Raw genomic sequence first — 22,013 nt, forward strand, 5'->3', positions numbered from 1 at the left:
TTTTTTCCTTTCAAATGATCTAAAAACACAACAATACAGAATATGTGAAATTCTGAAATCTAAAAGAATTGCCAATTTGTTCCAACAACCGAACTATTTGTGCCAATTTTTTCGGTTTCTAAAAATATTATTAAAATTTTTATTTTCTGAACATTTTTTAAATTTTAATCATCAGTAGCCATACTATGATTACGTTAATATATCAGTAGTATACATATATTAACGTAAAATATTATATAGTTGCATAATAGTTGTATACATGGAATTATATAATATAATTTAGTCATATAAATTAATAAAATTAAAATATTATATAAATAAATTAATCATTTTATTATTTGCATTTATTAATTAATTAATTTTAATTAATTGCATTAAATAAAATTTAAAACAAATTTTACAATTTTTAAGTTTACTACAGGTATTTTTCGTTTCTTACATACAAATATTTTCATCTATTTCAGTTATCCAGCTAAATCTACAAACAATGAAAAATCTAAGTAATTGTATCTCAGAATTCAATTAAATATATACATATATATTTCAGTAGATTTTGTGCGAATGACTTCTAACGCATTTTTTTAATCATCTCTTTCCAGCGGAAGCTGAAGTAAAGAAAATGGAATTGCTGAAAAATATAACATTAGGTACGTTTTTGTTGTTTAAGGAGAACTTAGGGAAGCTTATTATTGACATCAGTAGCTATCTGTTGACTATTTATTTTATTTTATGAAGTTTGAAAATCACCATTTTGATTGTGAATTATTTCACTTTCAAGTAAATTGATATAGTACAAGAATTTACCAATTTTGCACATTTTTCTTATTTTTTTATATAAATTAATTATAGAACAATTTATATGAAAGTGAAGAGTGATGTGAGACGTGAAGAGTGCTTTAGTTGCTACTGATATTACTTAAAAGTGTGTTAAATCAGAGTTACTTTGTCATGTTACCAATACCTGTATACTTAGTTATAACCGAATTAATGGACATATGACATATCGACTTCCAGCTGACTTCAAAAAATTAGCCTCAGTTTTTATAAATAGGTTCCTTCTTGATTGAATTCTAGATTGAAACTGTTCATCATAAAACATTTTACGGTGTTTTCTGTTGTTTATGTTAGTTTGTAGTTAAATCAAAAAATTAGCCTCAGTTTTTATAAATAGGTTCCTACTTGATTGAATTCTAGATTGAAACTGTTCATCATAAAACATTTTACGGTGTTTTCTGTTGTTTATGTTAGTTTGTAGTTAAATAAATATCTAATTTACTCTATATATACTGACGCTGATCATAAAATCCTGTATTGTATTTTCAGAGAGACATTTTAGCTTATAATCAGATAAAATTCGAAAATTATCTAATGTATTTCGTCTAGATTGAAACTCTTCAACATAAAATGTTTTCAATATATTTAAGATATATTTAAATAACTTGTAAACACCATTATATTTTTACAAATCATCTTCATCACCATTTTAAATAATTAACTGATTTGCATTGCTATGATAATTTATTAAAAAACAAAATAGCTACCAGCCCATAGAGTGAAAAGCAATGGTTTAATGGTTGTAATAAAGGTGATCAAATGACACTCATTTTAATTTTTCTAAAACATATTTAACAGTTTAAAATTATAAAATATGTCTAAGAATATAGTAATAATTATTATAATACTAATCATTATCATCATTATCATTACCCGGTTCAAAACTATAAAATTACCAAATGTAATGCCACAATACATTATTAAAATTGAAATGGCTCTTAGATATCAACTTTCCCTTAATTAGAAATCAGTTCTGTCAGATATTTATTTCATTTTATTGCCTGTATTATACGAGTGTTTCAGTTCAAATTAATTTATTTTTGAGTATCAAAGTTGTATCTTATTGAAAAGTTGAGAAATTGTATACCTAAAAGGCCAAACATATTAATAATCCACATGTCTCGGTAAATATTTTTTTCTTTTCCGTGCAGCTAAAACTCTGCATCCAATAATAACTCTTTTAACATACACGTTTTTTTATGCATACTATTCAAAAAACCATTATAAACTATCTTGTTAAAATCATAATGCACTTATACGTGTTATAAAAAGACGAAACACAAGAAATTTCAATTAATATTGTTGTTTATTATTTTATTTCAGCTATGCAATTGCACCAAGATGAACTTCCAAATGAGGGTAAATAAGATTTTTTAAAACATTTGTACATAATAAATTTAGATAATGTAAAATAGAACATAATATATTTTACTAACTTTTTTATTAGAAATTAAATTTTGTTGTGACTGTTATTTGCACCGCATTTCGTAGTTACTCAAGTCACTGATGTAAATAAAGTCATTTCGTTGAGCAAATTTAAATCATGCTTTGAGTTTGATTGTCTATTTTCATGTCATGTTTTAGATAAGTTTTCGAACTCATATTTTTAAGATGGTTGTGCGTGTTTCAATGAAACTTTATGAAACTTGAGAATTTATTGCGAATAAATGCGTTACATAACTTAATTAAACAAACTCGTACTTTGAATTTGAAATCCAATAAGAACAATAATTAATTTTTATTTCATTTTCTTTAATATTTTAAGTTATTGTCGTCTGCTGTAAAGAATAAGGCAGCAAAATTTTTCCACGAAACTATAGATGTTAATATTGCTAAACTTTTTTCTCCACTACAGGCAATCAAAGGAAGTAACAAATCAAACGAACAAACAAATCAAAAGAAGACACTAAACTTCTCGTTTTGAACATAACTGAACTTCCATAATTAAATAAAGCATTTTAAATTTTTTAACGTAAATAAATTTTCTAAAACATTATAAAAATAATAAATAAGTAAATAAATAAATAAAAAATTTTTTTATTTTAATTAAGAATGTTTTGAGCAGTATATGTTGGTTTAGGCTAGTTTTCTGTTATTTCCTCCAAGCAACATACTAAACTAAACGACCAAGGCCTACTGTGCCCATCTCACTTTTCTTGATGCAGGAGCACATGTTCCTGTCAGGTGGTCAACCGAACGCAGAACCCCCAGTGTTTAGTTCCCAAGCATGCTTGGTACTCATTTATCGACCCACTGAAAGGATAAAAGGCTGAGTCAACCTTGCCCGGCCCGAGGATCGAACCAGGTACCTGTGGCACGACAGAACGAAGCGCTACCGCTCAGTCACTGGGCGTCCCAAGCAGCATACGCACAACATCTAATTTTTATTATATATTTATTTACCTAATAATGAGCTACAACTTGAGTCAATATTTTTTTTCTTTTAAATTACAGAGTTTAGAAAAAAATTGTACATTTTAACATAGAGTATAATTGCAGACTCAAGCTTTACGACAATTAAAATATCCTCTAAAGTGCATGTTCTTGCATTGATAGAGGTCTTAAAATAATGAAACACGTTAATCAATCCTGAAATACCTTACATTATTATTAGAACTTAAGTGATATTTAAAATATTGGCTAAAGGTCACCTAAGAAATTTTCCTAACTGAAAAAATAAATATAGAAATAAGGAAATTGTATTTAATTTATAATCAATTTTTGAATAAATCAAGAAGCTCAACAATCTTTCAAATTATTTAGAAATAACCTTGTTTTTTATCGAATTGTATTTTAAAATTAATATCTGGAAAGCAATGATCCATTTGTACAAAATATTCAGAAAATGCATATGGGTCTTTTAATTATAACTTCTACATGATTCTATTATGTTCAATACGGCTTTACGTAACTTTTGAAACACCACCATTGACGATCTTTTCTGTTTCTTTGCTATATATATATATATATATATATATATAGCAAAGAAACAGAAAAGATCGTCAATGGTGGTGTTTCANTATATATATTTCTCTTTTAGTTATCCAGTTAAACCTAGAAAAAATGAGGAATCTAAGTATGTGCATCAAACCTCGTAATTAATTCTTTAAGTAGAAATAAACTGCTTTTTTTAAATAAATAAATTCTTTCTTTACAGCGGAAGCTGAAATGAAAAAAATGGAATTGCTAAACAATATTACCCTTGGTAAGATAAATACTTATTTTGGACATTTCTGTGTTTAAGCTTCTCGTTTAACTTTCTGATTTATTTTTATGTGTTTCTTTTTTTTTAAATAAAACTTACTTTTCTATTAGGGTTCTTAAAAACAGAAATGTCTAGAAATTATCCGTAAAATGTTTTTCTTTCCAGTTTTTATAATGTATTGGTTCACTGATAGAAAAAAACAGGAACTGTATTAACATATAAGCTGTTTCTAAACATGCTTCATTTTAACTGTATAACTTTTATATCCTTAAAAATGACACCAACTTTTTGGTATAAATTATTTCAGCATTATTCATTTTTTAAAGTAATTAAAAATGATTACAAATGTTTGCTAAACAGGCAGCAACGGTTTCAGGTTTTAACTTCACTTTGATTTCAGGAATTCTGATGTTTAATTTAAATTCAGACATAGTTTAAAAATTATTGTTAATTTGAAAAATTATTATTGTAAATATTATATAATTGAATGAACCATTTTGATTCCTTGATTTTTTTCTGCTACTTTTCAAATTTTTCTACACACTGTTCAACCTATACAACTGTATGGTTTTCTTTTCTAAACAAATTATATTCACTGAAGTTAATTATTTCATGAAATCTCATTTATATGCTTTAAAACGTTGTCTAGACTAGAGTAAAGAACGTTAAAGATTTTTTAATCATTATTATTATTAACTGTAGAAGCATTTAAGAACAAAATCGTCCCCCCAAAAAATATAAGTATAAAATTTTGCAAAGCATATTCATTGAAGAACTATACTTCCTAATTGATTAAATTTTTAAATTAAAGTTTGCCATTCGTTTCTTAGTACAGTCGTTTTCTTAATGTTACCCAATCCGTTTCATCAATGATTCCCATGGAATTGTTTACATAGACATTAGTATTATCGAAACTTTTGAATAAAAGAAAAAATTCTATATTCTAATAGCCCAATCTAAACAGACGACTCTTGTCTTCGCAATAAGAGACGACACGACAACTATAGAATATCTGATGCAGTTATTTTGTGACTGTGCATGGCTGATACCTTCATCGTAATTAGCCTACATGCCTTGACTTCATTATGATCTTCATTTGCCTAATAAAGTTAATTATGAAAGAGAAGTTCTTCGTGAAATATCCACTTTTCTCCTGGGATCATTCGTTTCAAATGTCTAGATATTCATACCTTCTATTTGAGCAATAAAAGTTTAAATTTTCTTGCTTCAACATGTCTCAACATTTTCTGCTTTCCCTCTTTGAAGTAGTTTCAGATGAAATGAATCTGCAGCTAAAATTCCACATTTCAAAACGTTTATCTAAAGCGCTTTTTTCTTACACGTGAAACTGAATAAACTAAACTTTCTGTAATTAATATAGCAGATACTATAATGTTTTAGATTTTATTCCTTGAAAAAGACTATATTTATAAAGTCTGTATCCGAAAACAACTACTGAAAAAAATTGTTTATTTTATATTGCTGTTCGATAAGACATTGCTAAGCATAATAAGCAGATTTGAAAAGAGAATTTTTAATTAATGTCACTTTTATTTTAGCTATGCAGTTACATCGCGAAGAATTACCCAATGAGGGTAAGTAATAAATATTCTGTAAAATCTCAGTTTACGTTAACATAGTTAGGAGGTATAGCAAACATTAAATTCTAATTTGAAGGTATAAAAAATACGCTCAATTATTTTTTAATTAATTTAAATTCATTTAACTATTATTTCTCACTGTCAAATGTATTAAATACTCAATCAAATGTAAATTATAAACAAAATGTCATTCCAATAAATCAAATGTCAGTTTATTTTTTAATTGAAAATAAATGTTCGTAAAATATAGATTAATGATGAGTGCACCAATGGCTGCTCAAGTCAGTTACTTGTTTTTTAAAAAAACAATACTTGCATACAAATATACAAGCCTCACTGTATAAAAGCGAGCATTTAGACAACTCAAGTTAAAGTAATACACGTTAAAAATAAGTTTAAAGTTTTTTTACTACTAATTTAAGTATTTTTTTAGAAAATAAAGTAAATAATAATTCTTATTGTATAATAAGAGATTATTTGGCATACGATAACTGCGCAGCATAATTTGTTATTAGATCCATTGCTTATTTTCACCAATAATACTAAAATTTTAAATTAATTTTCGGTATTTTTTTGTTCTTAGATTCTTACAAATCTGCATAGCGAATGAGCTCCATTTCATGATAATTAAAGAAATGTCATGTTGCTTCTACCGGATAACGCAAGCCGCATTAGTGCTGCTTAAATACATTATCAAACTTATCAAATTGGTCGAAAGTACTTAATTATGATGTTGAACATAGTTTAAAAAATAAGAATTTATTTCTCATACATATAAAATAAGACACGCAAACATTATTGAAATTTATTTAACTTCCTCGGTATCTAGTATCTAGGTCATTACCATGATTGGGTTTCAATGCATATTTATGATAGATATGCAAAAGTGTAACAATCTAGAGGCCATTTTGTCTGCTTTGAAACCCGTGCCTTTTCCGTTTAGTTATATCATAAAACTGACAACTTCAAAAAAGTTTTATACAAATAGTACTGTTATTTAACGTATCAATGATATTTTTGTGAATCGAAAAATATTTTTTTTTCTTTTCCTATTTTAGTTATCAAGTTAAATTTGCCAAAAATGAAAAATATAAGTAAGTTTAATTCAAATTTAATTAAATATTTTTTTTTTGTGTTTTATTATTCGTTTCTCAACTGTTTTATTTGAAAAACTCTTTCTTAACAGCGATGGCCGAAACTAAGAAAATGGAATTGTTGAAAAACATCACATTAGGTAAGCTGAGAGTTGGGGCTTTGAACTTCACTGCAAAATGCGTGTTCTAAAAGTATACTTTAGTATTTCAATACCAGGTTGGAGAAATAAGGATAAATTTATACCGTAAACATGTAAGAGGTGTGCGTTGTAAAATGCATGCAGTAAACATGCGTATTTTTAAAACTTTTATTTTTAGTTTCGTAACTGGACATCAGTATTGCTGAATAAAATTAATTTTTTCAGAGTTTGATGTCTTTGTTATTGGATTATTGACACGAACTTTGGTTTATTATGGTAAAAATACAGAGCGAAAAAAAGATTTACAATCAAATTACGTATGCTTTTGTCTGAACTCAGATAGGCCTCATTATAAGAGTTACGGAAAATATCTATTGTTACCAATAGATTTTTTTACTTGATTCACACATTCGATGTAATTGGTAGATTTTTCACCTACCAGGGCTTTCGCAGGGATGCAATATTCAGGGTAAAATCATATTGCTGGGTGACCTGATAGATTTTCGCTTTCTCTGATCGCATCTTAGTAAAAGCTCGGAATCCATTCTAATGTCCTCGGTAATTTTAAAACTGTAAATTATTTTAATGTCTAAGAGCCGGAGAGTTATTTTATTTTTATTGTTAGGTTTCTATTTTATTGTAAAAAACTGACTTTCTTGTTAATATCTTTGCAAAATCTGAAATTTTTAAGTTTCTGTAATTTTAAATGAGAGTCCCGATACAAGTTTTTTATGGAGATTTTCTTATATAAAAGTTTAATAGAATCGAACTTTAAAGTAGGGAAATAAAAGTTTTTATGATGGTTTCAAATCCATTATCTAAGTTTTAAATTTAAAAAAAAATTCTCTTTTGGGGTCGTGCTTGTAGGAGAAACATAATACGTTTTTAAATCCATTAAACAGGTGGAATATTGGCTGAATAAAAATGTGGTAATGCTTGATTCTTTTCTGTGAAGTAATGAAATATACATAAATTTTTTTAATTTTGTTTGTATTTTAGCTATGCAACTGCTAGATGAATTACCAAATGAGAGTAAGATATAAATTATGTCATAAATTATACATTTATACAATTAACTTTTATAAAATAAGTTAAGATTTAAAATATTAGTTGCCAGACTGCTTAACAATGAACTTTTGTTTAATTCAGAAATTTTTAACTTCATTTAAAACTTAATTTACAATTTTTACAGTTCCCACATGGATTGATTAAAACTAAACTACATTCCAAATGTAAATTATACAACCAATAGATTTTTTTACAATTTTTTCCTTCCTATAAACTTGAATATAAAAGTTGGTTCACTTGCTTCGTATTAAATATTTTAGTGCATCAAAATATTTCTGTGTTCTATAAGCTTAGATAAAAAAGTACATTATTTTATAGCATAATATTACTTAATTATGGGATTATCCCAGTCAGATAACTAGCATATATTATACAGATTTAAAAACATTAACTTACTTAAGAACGTGATTATTTTTTGTTTTATAATTACAAGTAAAAAAATTATTACATCTATTTTAGTTATTCAACTAAATCTCCAGAATAGGGATAACCTAAGTACGTATATTTTAGTATAAAATTCGATAAAATGTTTCATTAACTTCTTTTTCCTAAACTTTATTTGAAAATTTTGAACTATTCATGATTATTTTTTTTATTTTGTTCTCCTTATAGCCCAAGGTGAAATTAAGAAAATGGAGTTGCTTAAAAATATTACAAAAGGTAAGATTTATTAATTAATAAAAAATACGTATTTTTTTTAAATGGCGAAATACTAACAACTAAAAATTTTTTACCAGTACTATAGTCTATAACTACCATTTCTGTATTTTGATCTTTTTCTTTTGTTTTTTAGTCTATTTTTTCTGCTGCAGAAAAATGTTTAACTTAGATTTTTTTAAATTGTTAGGCAGCATATGCAGGTAACTACCCAACTACCAAAAACAACTGTGTTCAACAAGTTTTCAATTATTCAGCAAGTTAATAAGTTATTAATTATTCTTTTAATAAGTAAAAATGTTAACACTAGACTTAGTTAAAAACCTAGTAGGTATTTTTAACACATTTTAAGGTTTAATTTTTAGACTTCGTTGTCAGGTAATTCGATAATCTAGTCACCCTTTTTGGAGGTATATCGATGTTATTATAAATTCATAATGTCAAATTAATTTAACTAATAAAAAAGCACTAAGGGAAGTGCATCAGACTATTTTAGCGTGAAAATTAATGAAAAGTGATGTTGATTTAAGCAGCTTTATTTAACCGTCTTTCTTGTGTATTGCTATTGTATCGTATTATCACAAATGTTTAAAGGTCTTAAACACTTAAACACTCTTGTTTCTCCTCTACTTATATTCAAAAATTTGTATAGTGATAAAATATGTTTTGAAATTCTTACTCGAAAGTATTTCTAAAAAGTGTTAAGCGTCCTGAAAGACTTTAAAATGTATTTCACGGATAGGTAAATTACAACATAAAAATATTGAAAATAAAATATGAGAGGAAAAAGTCAACCAAATTTAATTTTAATTATACAAGAAGAAGCTGAAACTTAAAAATGTTCACACCTGCAACAATTTTATTTTAAAATAATGTATCGCTATAATTACGAATTGTATTTAGTATTGAAAAAACATTAAATAACATACATTCTAAACAAGAAGGTTTCCAAATGATTTTTCTTCTCAATTTTTCATTTAAATTATTTTAATATCATTTTTCTATTATTTTTCTATTTTGTTAAATGTGATTTGCGCTAATGTAGATTTAGGTAGCCAATAGCTTAAGGACTTCATAATAAATTCAGTAAAATTCGTTAGAAACACCAGAAGAAATATTTTTAAAATAAAATTTAAAGAAAAGGGATATTTCAACGAAAATTGATTTTGAAATTTAAAATTTATACCCCTATAAAATATTTAATTTTTTAATTTATTTTTTCACTTTCAAAAATAATTATTTTTTTAATGATTATTTTTTCGATTTTAGCAATTCATTTGAGTAAACATTTACCGAATGAAGGTAAGTACAGACTACCACAAACAAATTTTTGGGTAATGAATATTTGTTGATATCGTATTTTGATAAAATAATATAAATTCAAATTGTAATTTGGAGAAAAAAATTAGGTATCATTAGGTTGTATACAAAATGTTATCAAAAAAAATTTTTTTCAGCATTTCAAACATTATAACTTCTTACGAATATGAATTTCTGGCTTACTCATTTATATATTGCTTACTGAGCATATATTTCAAACCAAAATTTATTCACAGTAACCAAATTGTTATTCATTTAGCAGCCAGGTTTTAATTCAACTTTTAAATTCACTTTTAATTGAAAAACATTGTCAAATATATTAATTTCAGTGCTTCGCGACGGTGTATCCTAATTTTAAATATCTTAGTAAAATGAATTTAATTTATTGCGTGCATTTGAAAACTATTCTAATTCCATTAAGAAATAATTTAAAAGGCTATTCCACTATAAAAAATACTGCCACAAAACAAATTAAGGATAAGAAACATTAAAAATAGTTTACTACTAATAAAGTTTTTAGATGTAATATAGCTTAGTGACATTTTATTCCTTTTTTTCTAATAAAAAATAATAGTCTGCTATTTTTTCTATCCCTTTTAGTTATTCAATTAAACCTACAGAAGATGAAAAATCTAAGTAAGTATATTTTTGCCTTTTCTAAGTTTCCTCTATCTTATTCTCGATACATTTTTATGACGAAGGATATTAGAAATTCTTAACTAAACAATGATTAACATTAGATTTTTCTTTAAAGTGAATGCTGAAATGAAAAAGATGAAATTACTAAAAAAAATTATAAAAGGTATGTATGTGTTACCATTAAATAAAATACATTAAAAATTTCCTCATAAAAACTTTTCTTTTTCACTATTTTTGAATAAACGTTTTGTAACTTCGCACGATAGTTTATTTAAAAAAAAATAACACAAAAAATAAAAAATATAAGGACTAATTTTTATCAACCTTTATTAATAATACATGATAATATTTTTTAATAGAGTGTGTATGAAATTAACAATACCTTTATCAAATATTTCTTAATTTTCATCAATTTGAGTGCACTTTCGAAAAATTTGAAAGCGTTAAAAACAATTTATACTGGCATTAATGAAATCATACTTAACTGTGTGATTAATGATAATAGCGTTTTGTTAAGGAAAAAAATATGAATTCCATCGAAAGGAGTACAAAATACGGTACTTCACATCTTCATACGAGCTGACAAAGAAAAAAAAATTTCAAACTGAAGCGAAAAAAAAAAGGTTAGGATAAAAGTTAAAGGGAAGTTGATGCAGGAACGTTAAATTACTTTTTATTCATTTTCCATCCAAATAAAATAACATGATTTTATTAACTTATTTATTGTTTTCGTATGTTGTTTCTTTTTACTATTTATTATTTTTCTTATGCATAAAATATTTTGCAATAAAATGATTCTATAATATCTTGTACTGGTCAGAAGAAAATAAAACACTTAATGCCTCTAAGCAAATTAGAAATTGGCCAAACTTTAAAAAGCAAGAAAGAGTGTAATTTTTCTAGCTTGATGTATTTTTATTTATTTTAAAACAAACTTCTTAATCAAATATTAGTTAAATTATCAAAATTTAAATCAGTTATCATTTGCCTTATGTCACTAACAACTTTTTAACATTGAGAATTTTAAATTTTTATTGTTTGAATTTCAGCTATGCAATTACAACGAAAAAAATTACCAAATGAGAGTAAGTAACTTACATTAATAAAAAATTGAATAATATATAGCTATAATAAATATTTAAACATTCATACGCATTTAAAAAAAAATTATAACAGTATTGACTCGATTAATAAAAAAGAAAATTTCGAAAATTATTATTTGTCCAATTGTCCCTTATTTTATCTAAATTTTTTGCCTGATTTGTTGTCCGTATTTTTTTTATTAAACTTTATTTATAAAAAAGATATGAAGAACGTTCATAGTTCGCTTTATCTTAAGTTATGCAAATTTGATTGACTTTTATCGTTTAATTTTGCTCATACTTATCGTATCCTGTTTACAAATAAAATCATGAAACATTTATTAAAAACTACTACTTGTACATTTAACCGAAAACAAATTCAAATTTACATCTTATTTCACTTAAAAAAATAAAATTGATTTTGTGAAAAATTTCTACGATTCCATGAAGGCCAGTAATTTATGAAACACTTTTTTTTAATTCTATGATGACACAAAATCATAAAAATCAAAAAAAATCAACGGTTTCTATATTTACTTATGAGTGCCTTGTAAAAACACATAATCATAAATTTGATACACAATTTTATGGAATTTTATTTAATCACATTTAATTGGAGAAAATTAAACAATAATTTGAGAACAAAGGTTAAAACTATTTCACTCTACTTCTTTAGAAATCCAGGAATTTTAGTTGAACAATTACTAAAAATGTACGATTATTGAAACTATAATTGCGGAATAACAACGGATCCCTAAAGAAAGAAATGATTCCTACTTTATGATTTCTACTTTTATGATTCCTACTTTTATGATTCCTACAGAGAAAATCTCGAGAAAAAGTTCTAGGAAAATTATCGCACTGTATGGTAATGACATATATGATAAAAGAAAAATAATTCTGGTTATAAATCCAATATATATGCTGTTTAAACTATTCATTTGGAAATTGTTCTGTTCTTATGGCAATTATTTACCTTAAATTATGCTTTTCTGAATTATAGTTCTCATGACCACACATTTAATACAAGCGTGAAAAGTAAATTTAAACAAATAAATGGTTTTTATGCCATGCTCTAAAATATCATAAAAGAATTATGCATTTTGTCACATATTATGTATGTATTTTTTATTGTTAATTTTACTGAAATCATTACCAAAGCGCTTCCGTTAAAATTACGGAGCCTTTTGATATCCCTAGGAAGCCAGAAACATGGTGATTTTTGCTATATTCTGTAAACAATACTTCTATCTCGAGTACAATACTTTTATCTTTAGTAGTACAATACTTTTATCTCGAGACATGATGACTCAGGGGATAGAGTGTTCGCCTTACTATGGGGTTAATCAATACAAATTCTGCACCCGGTTCGCACCAATTACAGTGCTGACTTAAAATATCCTCAGTGGTAGAAATATTATGGGTTAGAGTCACCTTGCAATCAGGGTAACCGTGGGAGGTTTCCATGGTTTTGCCCTGCACGTAATGCAAATGCGGAATAGTTCCATCAAAATATCCTCCGTGAAGGCAAATTTTTTCTCAATACTATACTTTGATCCAGAAGCTCCCTTGTCTTTTGGATTTGGTTCAAAAATACAAGCCTACGGAGTTGAACACTAGTAGTCGGAAGCCTAAAATTGAGTCAGCTGGTTATAAAATTAAATATATTTTTCTCGGAGTTCTATTAAATATCAGGATTTAATATTTAAACTCATATTTCAGTCATATTTAGATTCTTTTAAACTCATATTTCAGTCTTTTTCATCAATTTCATATTCAACAGAAATGATGTAGATACTTTCTCATAACGTTTTTAGCTTTAATTTTTATTTCTATTTAAATTTTAAATTTTAACTCTTCTTAAAGAATTAACCTTTTTGAAGAAACTATTTAAAATTTCATTCTAAACATGAATATAATCATATAATTATAATTTTAAATTTGGAAAAAAAGGTCACAATGCTTAAGATTAATTCATCATGTTTCAATTTACTTAAAAAATTAAATGAATGCAATGCATTTAATTAATTTATATTTGCTTAGTAAACTTTTTAACACATTTCATTTTTACTATAATTGAAATTAATCTTCAGAGACTAAAAAAATATATGTTAATGAAAATTTAAAAAAAAATAGAGTTGTTTTATATTATTTAGATATTTGTGACCAGATCAGTAAACATGCAGAACAAATATTTTTTTCCCTATAGTACTTCTAGTCCCTGTTCAAAAGTAGTATATTGCAAGAACGAAAATCTTTTATCATTTCAAATCAGATAAGCATTTTCACAATATCTATTAAGGACAATATCATTTTAAGTGTATTCTACTAGGCTATATCTATTTATATACATTTGTTTAGGCAAGATCTATTCATATCAATTTATCTAGGCAATATCAATTAATAAAATTCGTTATGTTTCTAATTACTTCACCCCAAGTATCAGGCAACACCATTTATTTTTAAGTTATTATTTTAAACTACTGTAATCTTTATATATAATACATATTAAAGTAATTCTGAGAAATCTCTTTCAAAATCAGATAATGCTTAAATTAAATTTATTTACTCTAGTAGGCGCATTTTTTTTTTAGATTTAAGGACGTAAACTGTATGCACTCATTTAGCTACTGCAATATTATGGAATTAGACAGCCCAAAATAGTTCGCAGTAGAATTTAATATTCATGCATTTAATATGAGGTCAAGGTCTGCATTAACCGCTATAAGGAGATTTTTTTTTCTTTTTAGTTATTCAGTTAAACCTACAAAACTTAAAAAAACTAAGTAAGTAAATTTTGCCATTCTTTATATTTGTCTAATCTCACTAATAATCTTCAAATCAACGGATATTTTAATTTTTTTTCTGTTTTGAAAGCGGAAGCGGAAATGAAAAGAATTGAACTTCTGAAAAATATAACAAAAGGTATGACAAAAAATCATATTGAAAATTTATATTTATAGGTTTTATTTTTGTAAAAGTTTTTACTACGTAACAAAAGAAAATTTTAAATTGCATGGTAATAGGATTTTTTTTAAATAGACCATTAGCGTTATTTAACATATTCGATAAGGATAATGTGTTTAATTAATCGTGTTTATTTTAAATTTATTTCAATGGCATAATGACGGGTTACTTAAAGATGTATTCTTCTTTTTTTTTTTAAAAAAAAAGAGATCGATTTTTATTTTTGTGCCTTCCGTTTGTTGATTTTAAATTTTCTGCAGATCGGCCTGTGTAGGGGTTAGGTAACTTGCATCAGAAAAGTTCTGGGTTCAAATCCCGGGCAAGGTATGGAAGTTCTTTCTCTCTCTGTTACTACCTATCCTTACTGTGGGAGCAACATTGGCCCACCTAATATGGTGCCCCGGAAAGAGTGGCCAACAAATCTTCCCTTCAGGTGACCGTATGACGTAAGTCATTCTCCAGGTATGCATTAGAAAAAAAATTTAAATTTTCTTTAAATTTTGTTAAAGAAAATTTGAAAAAAAAACGAAAAAGAGAGAAAATAAGGTCAAACAGATCCTGTATATTTCCCTACTACGCTCATTTTAGGACGCGCTCTAACTAAGAATATCAGAATTAAGACAATTTTGAATATATAGGGAGTAACAACAAACTAATAAAATTATTTGATTACGTATATGTTACATTCTTCAATGATTTTTTTTTATGTTTCACGATTGAAATTCAGCTAATTTTAGTCCATATAAAATGTTTTAATTTAAAAAATAGTAAACCCGCTAAAATTATTGGGTTTTACCATTCTCTACGTAATAAGACGCTTTTATCAAATGCGCGATTAAATTAGTGTTATTTGTGTTACAGCTTTGCATCTGCAACAAGATGAATTACCAAATGAAAGTAAGTCATGAATTTTCTCAGCATAATTTTTAATTTAATGGGTATAAATTACACGAAAATATTTATACATTCATGTTACAAAGACGTGGCAATTTTTAAAATTTTTACGGACGAGATGAGGATAACAAATGAGATAAATGAAACACAAAAAAATTATTTTGGAGCCTTTTTATATTTTAAAACAATGTTTCAACTAACACAGTAGAGCTTTAAAAATTTACCTGACTTCCATATTCAAGATTTAAGACATTGCTGAAATTTAAATTTATGATTGGTTAACTTTATAGATAGTAAATTATTATTCCCGTTTTTTTCAGCATTTTTAAATTTTTCGTTGCTTGCTGTGAGGAATAAGACAGCAAACATTTTCTACAAAGATACACTAAAGACTGAAACAATTCATGGAAGGAACTATACTTTTCATTTCGAACGTAGCTGAACAATTAAATGAAGTATTTGGACTTTTTTTAACCTAAATAAAATATATGAAGCATTAAAATAAATCAATAATATATATTTTATTTTTAATAAAAAGTGTTTTGAGCTGTATATGTTTGTTTGATGGATGAAGGTTGGCACAGTCCATAACTCCGTCCCCACAAGATGAAGGGAAGATAGTCAAGGATAAATTTGCTAAAAATTAAAAGTATATGCATTTTGGTGATTGTGTGAATAGTTGCAAATTATGCTGCTTTCCATATTTTCCATATTTTTACGCAATTTGTAAGGTCCTATTTATGATATTGTGTTGTTAGATTACAAATTGCATAAGAAAATGCACAGTAGTTTGTACTGATTTTAGTCATTATTAACATGCGTGAAATTTTGATTACTTATCGTTTTGGTGACTGTGCAATTATTATAAATCAGAACAATTTAAAATAAGCAAAAAGTAATTTTCTACACATTTATTATATAATCACCAACATGCGAAAATAACTTAAATATTTATCGATTTTAAATTCTATCTAAAAACAGTTTATGGATTAAAATCCTTATTAGATTCAAAAACTTTTATTGAAATTAAATAAAATTCAAAACAATGTATACATTTTCGCAAAGTCGCAAAATCATTGGTAAACTTATAAATCTTTCCTCAACTGAAACTTAAGATAATTATTTAGCTTTTTAAGCGTAAAAAACAATTACTGATATTTTTGTATTTTGAATTAAAAAAAACTTTTTTTTCTGTTTTAGTTATTCAGTTGAACCTTCAAAAATTGAAAAATCAAAGTAAGTAATTTTTTTTAAGTTTCATCTCTTAAAAATTTAAATTAAGGTTTAAAAGAGCACTATATTTCAATTTAAAGACATAATTTTAATTTTTAAAAGCATTTATTAAGTAAAGATGCTATTTTGAATTATAAAAAATATTTATTTAAATTCCAACAAAAGGAGGAACACTCTAAATTTTAACAGGAGTTCTCTACTTCGTTATGTTATATTCTAATGGAGTTCTTAAAATATTAAAGAGCAATAAAATAGATTTTAGTAGTATATATAACTATTTTATTCTTTTATCATTGTTTTATATAATTTTTCAGTTTGGCCTAAATTTTTTTGAGAAATTAATGGTTGATTAATCAAGATAATCTAATTTCCCATTAACACACGTAACAAAAGTTTGCATTTTTTTCTGTAAAAACTTTAGTAAGACAGAAAATTTAAAAAGTTTTTGTTTTATAAATTAAGAAGTCAAGATATTCAACTGAAATAATTCTCGAATTAAAACTGCCAATAGTTAAAATTTAAGAATTAATTTTAGTCAAGGTAACACACGTAACGAAAAGTTAAGTGTGTTACTGTTATGTGTGTTAGAGGTACTTATACACTTAATTTATTATTTATTTTCTATCAAAAATAGAAATCATGTTCATACATTTTTAATAACCACCGCTAAACTTCAATACCAAAAATAAGGAATTGTAAGATTGAGGATTTTTTTTTGTAAAATCAGGTCGGTATAAGCATTAATAAAAAAAACAGCATAATATTGGAAATTGTTTTCCTAAACTTCTATTTGTAATATGTTTATGTTTAAGTAGAGTATTTTGACTGCATTTGCTAAACTATTATAAAATGGATAAGTTTAAAATAGTGTCCTTATCTTGAGTTAAAAGAATAAGAGGCTGGAGAAAAAAAAGAAAAGAGCATAGAATTCTACACTTCAAAGGCAAAAAAATAAGGAAATAAAGTTAGACTTGAACTTTTAAAACAGATTGATAATGATGTAAGAGGTTCACCACTAAGTACTCGTATTTCAGAGGAACTTAATTATTAATAAATGAATTTTCTTCAGAAGTGAGATGGTTTATACTATATAGATTGAAGCAAGAGTTGGTTGTCTGGATTATTAAGGGGGAAAAGGGGCAATGAAACAAAAGAACTATCTAACAATGTTTCTAAGAGAACCTTTTACTGCTTTTTGTCTGTTGCATCCTGAACATTGTTAAATTTTCCAAATTTTGTGCTTTATGACCAAAACATGTATTGCTACTGTACCACTTAGAATCAATGCAAATATAATGAAATTTTTATTATTTTACTGGAAGGCTGGAAATATATGGTGATGGTAAAATTATTCATGTAAATGAAGTGACAGAAATCTTGGATCTAATTGTTGGAAGGGTGCTTGTAATACTTACAAAAATTTCTCATTATTTGTTATAGGTTTCTAACCATCTTTTATTATAGTTCGGTAATGATGGGAAAAAGATAACAATAGCTCACAATCAAAAAATATATGATGGCAAATGTGCAAGAAGAATGTCTTGAAATTACTCTTGAAAATCGGACTAACTTTCAGTAATACGTAAGGGTTAAAAGAATCCGAGGCGATACTTTCTAAAAGAACATATCTAGCATTAAAATCAGAGTAATTAAAGTTGACTTTGTTACGGCATATTATTTTGAATATCAAAACGAATTTCAATCAGCATTATGCTATCTGACCTCTTTTCCGTTATTCACAGAAGCTGTTTTCTTAGACGATACTTGTTTTTCATTTACAACATTATCCGATGCAAAAGACGACGGTAAAACAATGTCTGCACTTTTATTTTAAGACTATTTCAAAAGCTGTTCAAAATTATTCTACTTCAGGAGATGAGATTACAGAAACATTATATATTGATCAGCCAAGTTAAGTATGTAAAAATAAATATGGTTGAATTATTTCCTCTTTTGTCAATAAAAATATAAAAGAGAAATTCATTTGAAAATACTTTATCATATAACATGGCAGAAGTGCTTTGTATGAGGTAGGTATGTAGTACAAAATCTTCAGAGCGAAGCAAAAGGCAAAATCAATTTAACAATAGTGTTGTTATACAAGAAAAGTTGATTAGTTATACAGTGTTGTTTACAAAGCTAACCAATCAACTCATGCCCAATACAACAGTATTACATATTATCCGAAATGAAATAAAGATTTTAATTGAATCCAGTAAACAATCTAATTAAGCAATCCATTTCAACGGTAATACAAAGTATAAAATCTATGCACAAATATCTCGATACTTGAATAACATGCGTAGATGCATAGATTATGGCACACGAATAGTCAGTTTCTGTCCCCTCCTGATACGTTGTAATCAGTAGAGCTCCTATAACTGAAGACGAAATGTGCTCTACCTTGGCCACATTAATGACGCAATTGCACATGCTTGTAAACTTAAAATACAATATATGCAGAAAATTATTTTAAAAGATGCATATTTTATGTTTCCAGACAGAAATGATTTTGAGGAAATAGATGAGAAAATAATTTGCTACGTTTTACTCTCTAAAGCAGAAGAAAGAAGGGGTACAACTTTCATTCCAAGCCATTAACTATTTCATTTGCCAATTAAATTGTTTTTCTTCTGTTAATTTAAAATAAACAGATGTTTTACTGCAACATTTATAACTTTTCAGTTGAACTATTCACAGAGGGTAACACACGTAACGTTCAGTTAACACACGCAACGCACCAATTTCACCCAAATAAGGAAGTTTTTTCTGTTGAAAAAAATTTTAAAAATCACTAAACATAGCTTTGATATCGTATCTCTCTATAAAAAATTATCTTAGTTTTACACATTTATACTTCACAGAATTATACGAATATATTTCAAATTCCAAATATCTAGCATTATAAAGGGTAACACACGTAACAAAAAATTCGCCCATAAAAAGAATAAATTTTTTCAATACCACGTGATTCAATAACGACCGGTATAAATAATGGAAAATTACTCAGCATAAAATCAGTTATCACAGTAGAATATTATAATTTTATGTATAGTATTTAATTAATAACGATGTTTTTAAAGTAGTTATTACTGTAAACATTACTGTATATCATATTTTTTTCTGTAACATGCTGCGGTAAAAAGAGAGTTTTAGCAAAATGTACCGTCTCCCTGAAGGCTAATACCCTTTACTGTAATTTAATCGAGATTTTTTTTACCGTGCATAAGGAATACGAAACATTCTCAACAGCACTTTTTTTACTGTCGAGAGATTTCTTTCCCTTTTAAAATTTTCTTTTGTTTAAAAACAGTTCCAAATTGTTCTCTGTACATATTATGTAAGCATTTGAATTTTACTGACAAAAATCTTAAAATCAAAGTCATTTATTAGATTTAATCGCATAAAAAATTCATTTTAATTAAAATTAAAAAATTTCAAAGGCCTTATAACCATCTATTTATGCATTGATCAATCAAAACCGATAACGTTTAGGAATGTTTTTATTTCAGACATGAAATTAAAACAAGGTGAATTACCAAATGAAAGTAAGTCATGAACATTTATAACTTATTTTAAGTTAATTTTTATAGGAAACTAAGTAACTCTTACTATAACTGTAATTCACGATAGAAAATCCACAGGTATTTAATATTTGTGGTTATTTTAATTTTTTACTTCTTTCAATTTTTAACTTCCTTCCTTTTTTTTATTATTTAAGAAGTATGTTTTTATTAACTATAAATTTTGAATGATAGATACAAAAAAACAATGTAGAGAGCCCCGGCCAGGTATCAAAATTCTGATTAAAATGCTTCTCTGAAGAAGGTAATTTTCGTTGAACCAATTTGCATTTCAACTTAAGCATTGCTTCAATTGGAATAATTTATGCTATAAAAATTATATTTGTTATAGTTAAATTAAACCGGACCTTAAATCAGAAAAATTTTATCTTTTCTTAATAATTCCAGTTATTGAATTGTATAATAAAACGATCAATAAGTAAATTTATGAAAAAGTTTTATTTTTCGTAATGCGTGAATTAAAATGTTTCGAAATAATTTACTTGGTTTCATTAAGAAGAAAAAAGGCTCGAAATGATTCTAAGATATTAAAATTTTACTCTTTTAAAAAATATAATTTGCGATTAAAAAATTTGTTATTGTAATTTTAACATGAGTAACTAATTTTTTCCCATAAGATTCTATATTATAGAATTAACTGATTAAATATTGATTACGTAAATAATTTTTTGCTATTAACCTCAAGAAATCCTTACGTTGTATCTTAAATACAATTTGTATAATTCTTTTTTAGCTATTCAGTTACATCTAAATGAGATTAAAAATCTAAGTAAGTGGATTTTTTAAGTCATTAAAATTTTATATTTGAAACCTAAGAAAATATTTTTGTATGAATTGAAATTATCATATATTCCTACATTGTTTTTCTGCTTTCAATTTTAAAGCTGATAAAGAAATTCAGAAAATGGAATTATTGAAAAATATTACAATAGGTAAGTCATTAGATTACTCGCAAATATAAATAGAAACTTCCCAAAAATATTTTTCATAATTTTTCTACATAATCGCTTGAAATGTTTCTAACGTCTAAAAAATAGAAACGCAAAAATTTTTTTAATACAATGAATATAATGCAACGAACTAATTTTCCTACTCCTTTTATAAAATAGAAATCGTTGTAGAGCTTATCTTTATATTTAAATAAAAAGAAAACATTAAAAATAAAATTTATAATTTATAAAGAGAATTTCATGAAATATGATAATTGCAAACTGCTTATTGTCAATCAAATTACTTTAATTACTTCTCCGAGTATAAATTGTTCCTAGTGCAAAATAGTGTATCGTGAAGGATTTATTTTTAAATTTAATTTGCACTTTTTTGTATAAATAATTTATAAATATTTTTTATAGTATTTTTTTTCCTGTAGTAACTTTACTACCTCCTTTTGTGATCATTAATTTTAACTTATTCGCATTTTTTAATTGTTGTTATTTGTATTTCAGCTATGAAATTACAAAGAAAAGAATTACCAAAGGAAAGTAAGTTATAAAAATTGCAAATAAAGTTTTAGTATTAAAATTTTATCTTTTAATGCTTATGTGTGCAGAAAATTTAGCGGAATATTTTCAAAACAATTATAATTCTGTAGCAAAAATATTGTTATTTTTGACAGTTAATAAACAATTTAGAATCTGAAATTTTAAGGAATCAGAAAATCTCTAAGCGTTTTACTTATATTTCAGTACTAATACT

General features: G+C 25.8%; 1 protein-coding gene across 1 annotated transcript in view; it reads left to right on the plus strand.

Annotated features, from left to right (window-relative positions):
* Positions 1-22,013, plus strand: part of LOC107447044 (uncharacterized protein MAL8P1.12) — a 111,485-nt gene that overhangs the window by 22,744 nt on the left and 66,728 nt on the right. The window contains exons 25-47 of the mRNA XM_071183802.1: positions 465-500; positions 600-647; positions 2,158-2,193; positions 3,875-3,910; positions 3,992-4,039; positions 5,599-5,634; positions 6,699-6,734; positions 6,827-6,874; positions 7,874-7,906; positions 8,402-8,437; positions 8,555-8,602; positions 9,869-9,901; positions 10,520-10,555; positions 10,674-10,721; positions 11,608-11,643; positions 14,391-14,426; positions 14,518-14,565; positions 15,469-15,504; positions 16,702-16,737; positions 20,247-20,282; positions 21,052-21,087; positions 21,203-21,250; positions 21,764-21,799. Of these exons, the coding sequence (XP_071039903.1) occupies positions 465-500; positions 600-647; positions 2,158-2,193; positions 3,875-3,910; positions 3,992-4,039; positions 5,599-5,634; positions 6,699-6,734; positions 6,827-6,874; positions 7,874-7,906; positions 8,402-8,437; positions 8,555-8,602; positions 9,869-9,901; positions 10,520-10,555; positions 10,674-10,721; positions 11,608-11,643; positions 14,391-14,426; positions 14,518-14,565; positions 15,469-15,504; positions 16,702-16,737; positions 20,247-20,282; positions 21,052-21,087; positions 21,203-21,250; positions 21,764-21,799 (906 nt within the window). The remainder of the gene's footprint in view (positions 1-464; positions 501-599; positions 648-2,157; positions 2,194-3,874; positions 3,911-3,991; positions 4,040-5,598; positions 5,635-6,698; positions 6,735-6,826; positions 6,875-7,873; positions 7,907-8,401; positions 8,438-8,554; positions 8,603-9,868; positions 9,902-10,519; positions 10,556-10,673; positions 10,722-11,607; positions 11,644-14,390; positions 14,427-14,517; positions 14,566-15,468; positions 15,505-16,701; positions 16,738-20,246; positions 20,283-21,051; positions 21,088-21,202; positions 21,251-21,763; positions 21,800-22,013) is intronic.

The sequence above is a fragment of the Parasteatoda tepidariorum genome, chromosome 7 (genome assembly GCF_043381705.1).
Source record: "Parasteatoda tepidariorum isolate YZ-2023 chromosome 7, CAS_Ptep_4.0, whole genome shotgun sequence".
NCBI classification, from domain to species: domain Eukaryota; kingdom Metazoa; phylum Arthropoda; class Arachnida; order Araneae; family Theridiidae; genus Parasteatoda; species Parasteatoda tepidariorum.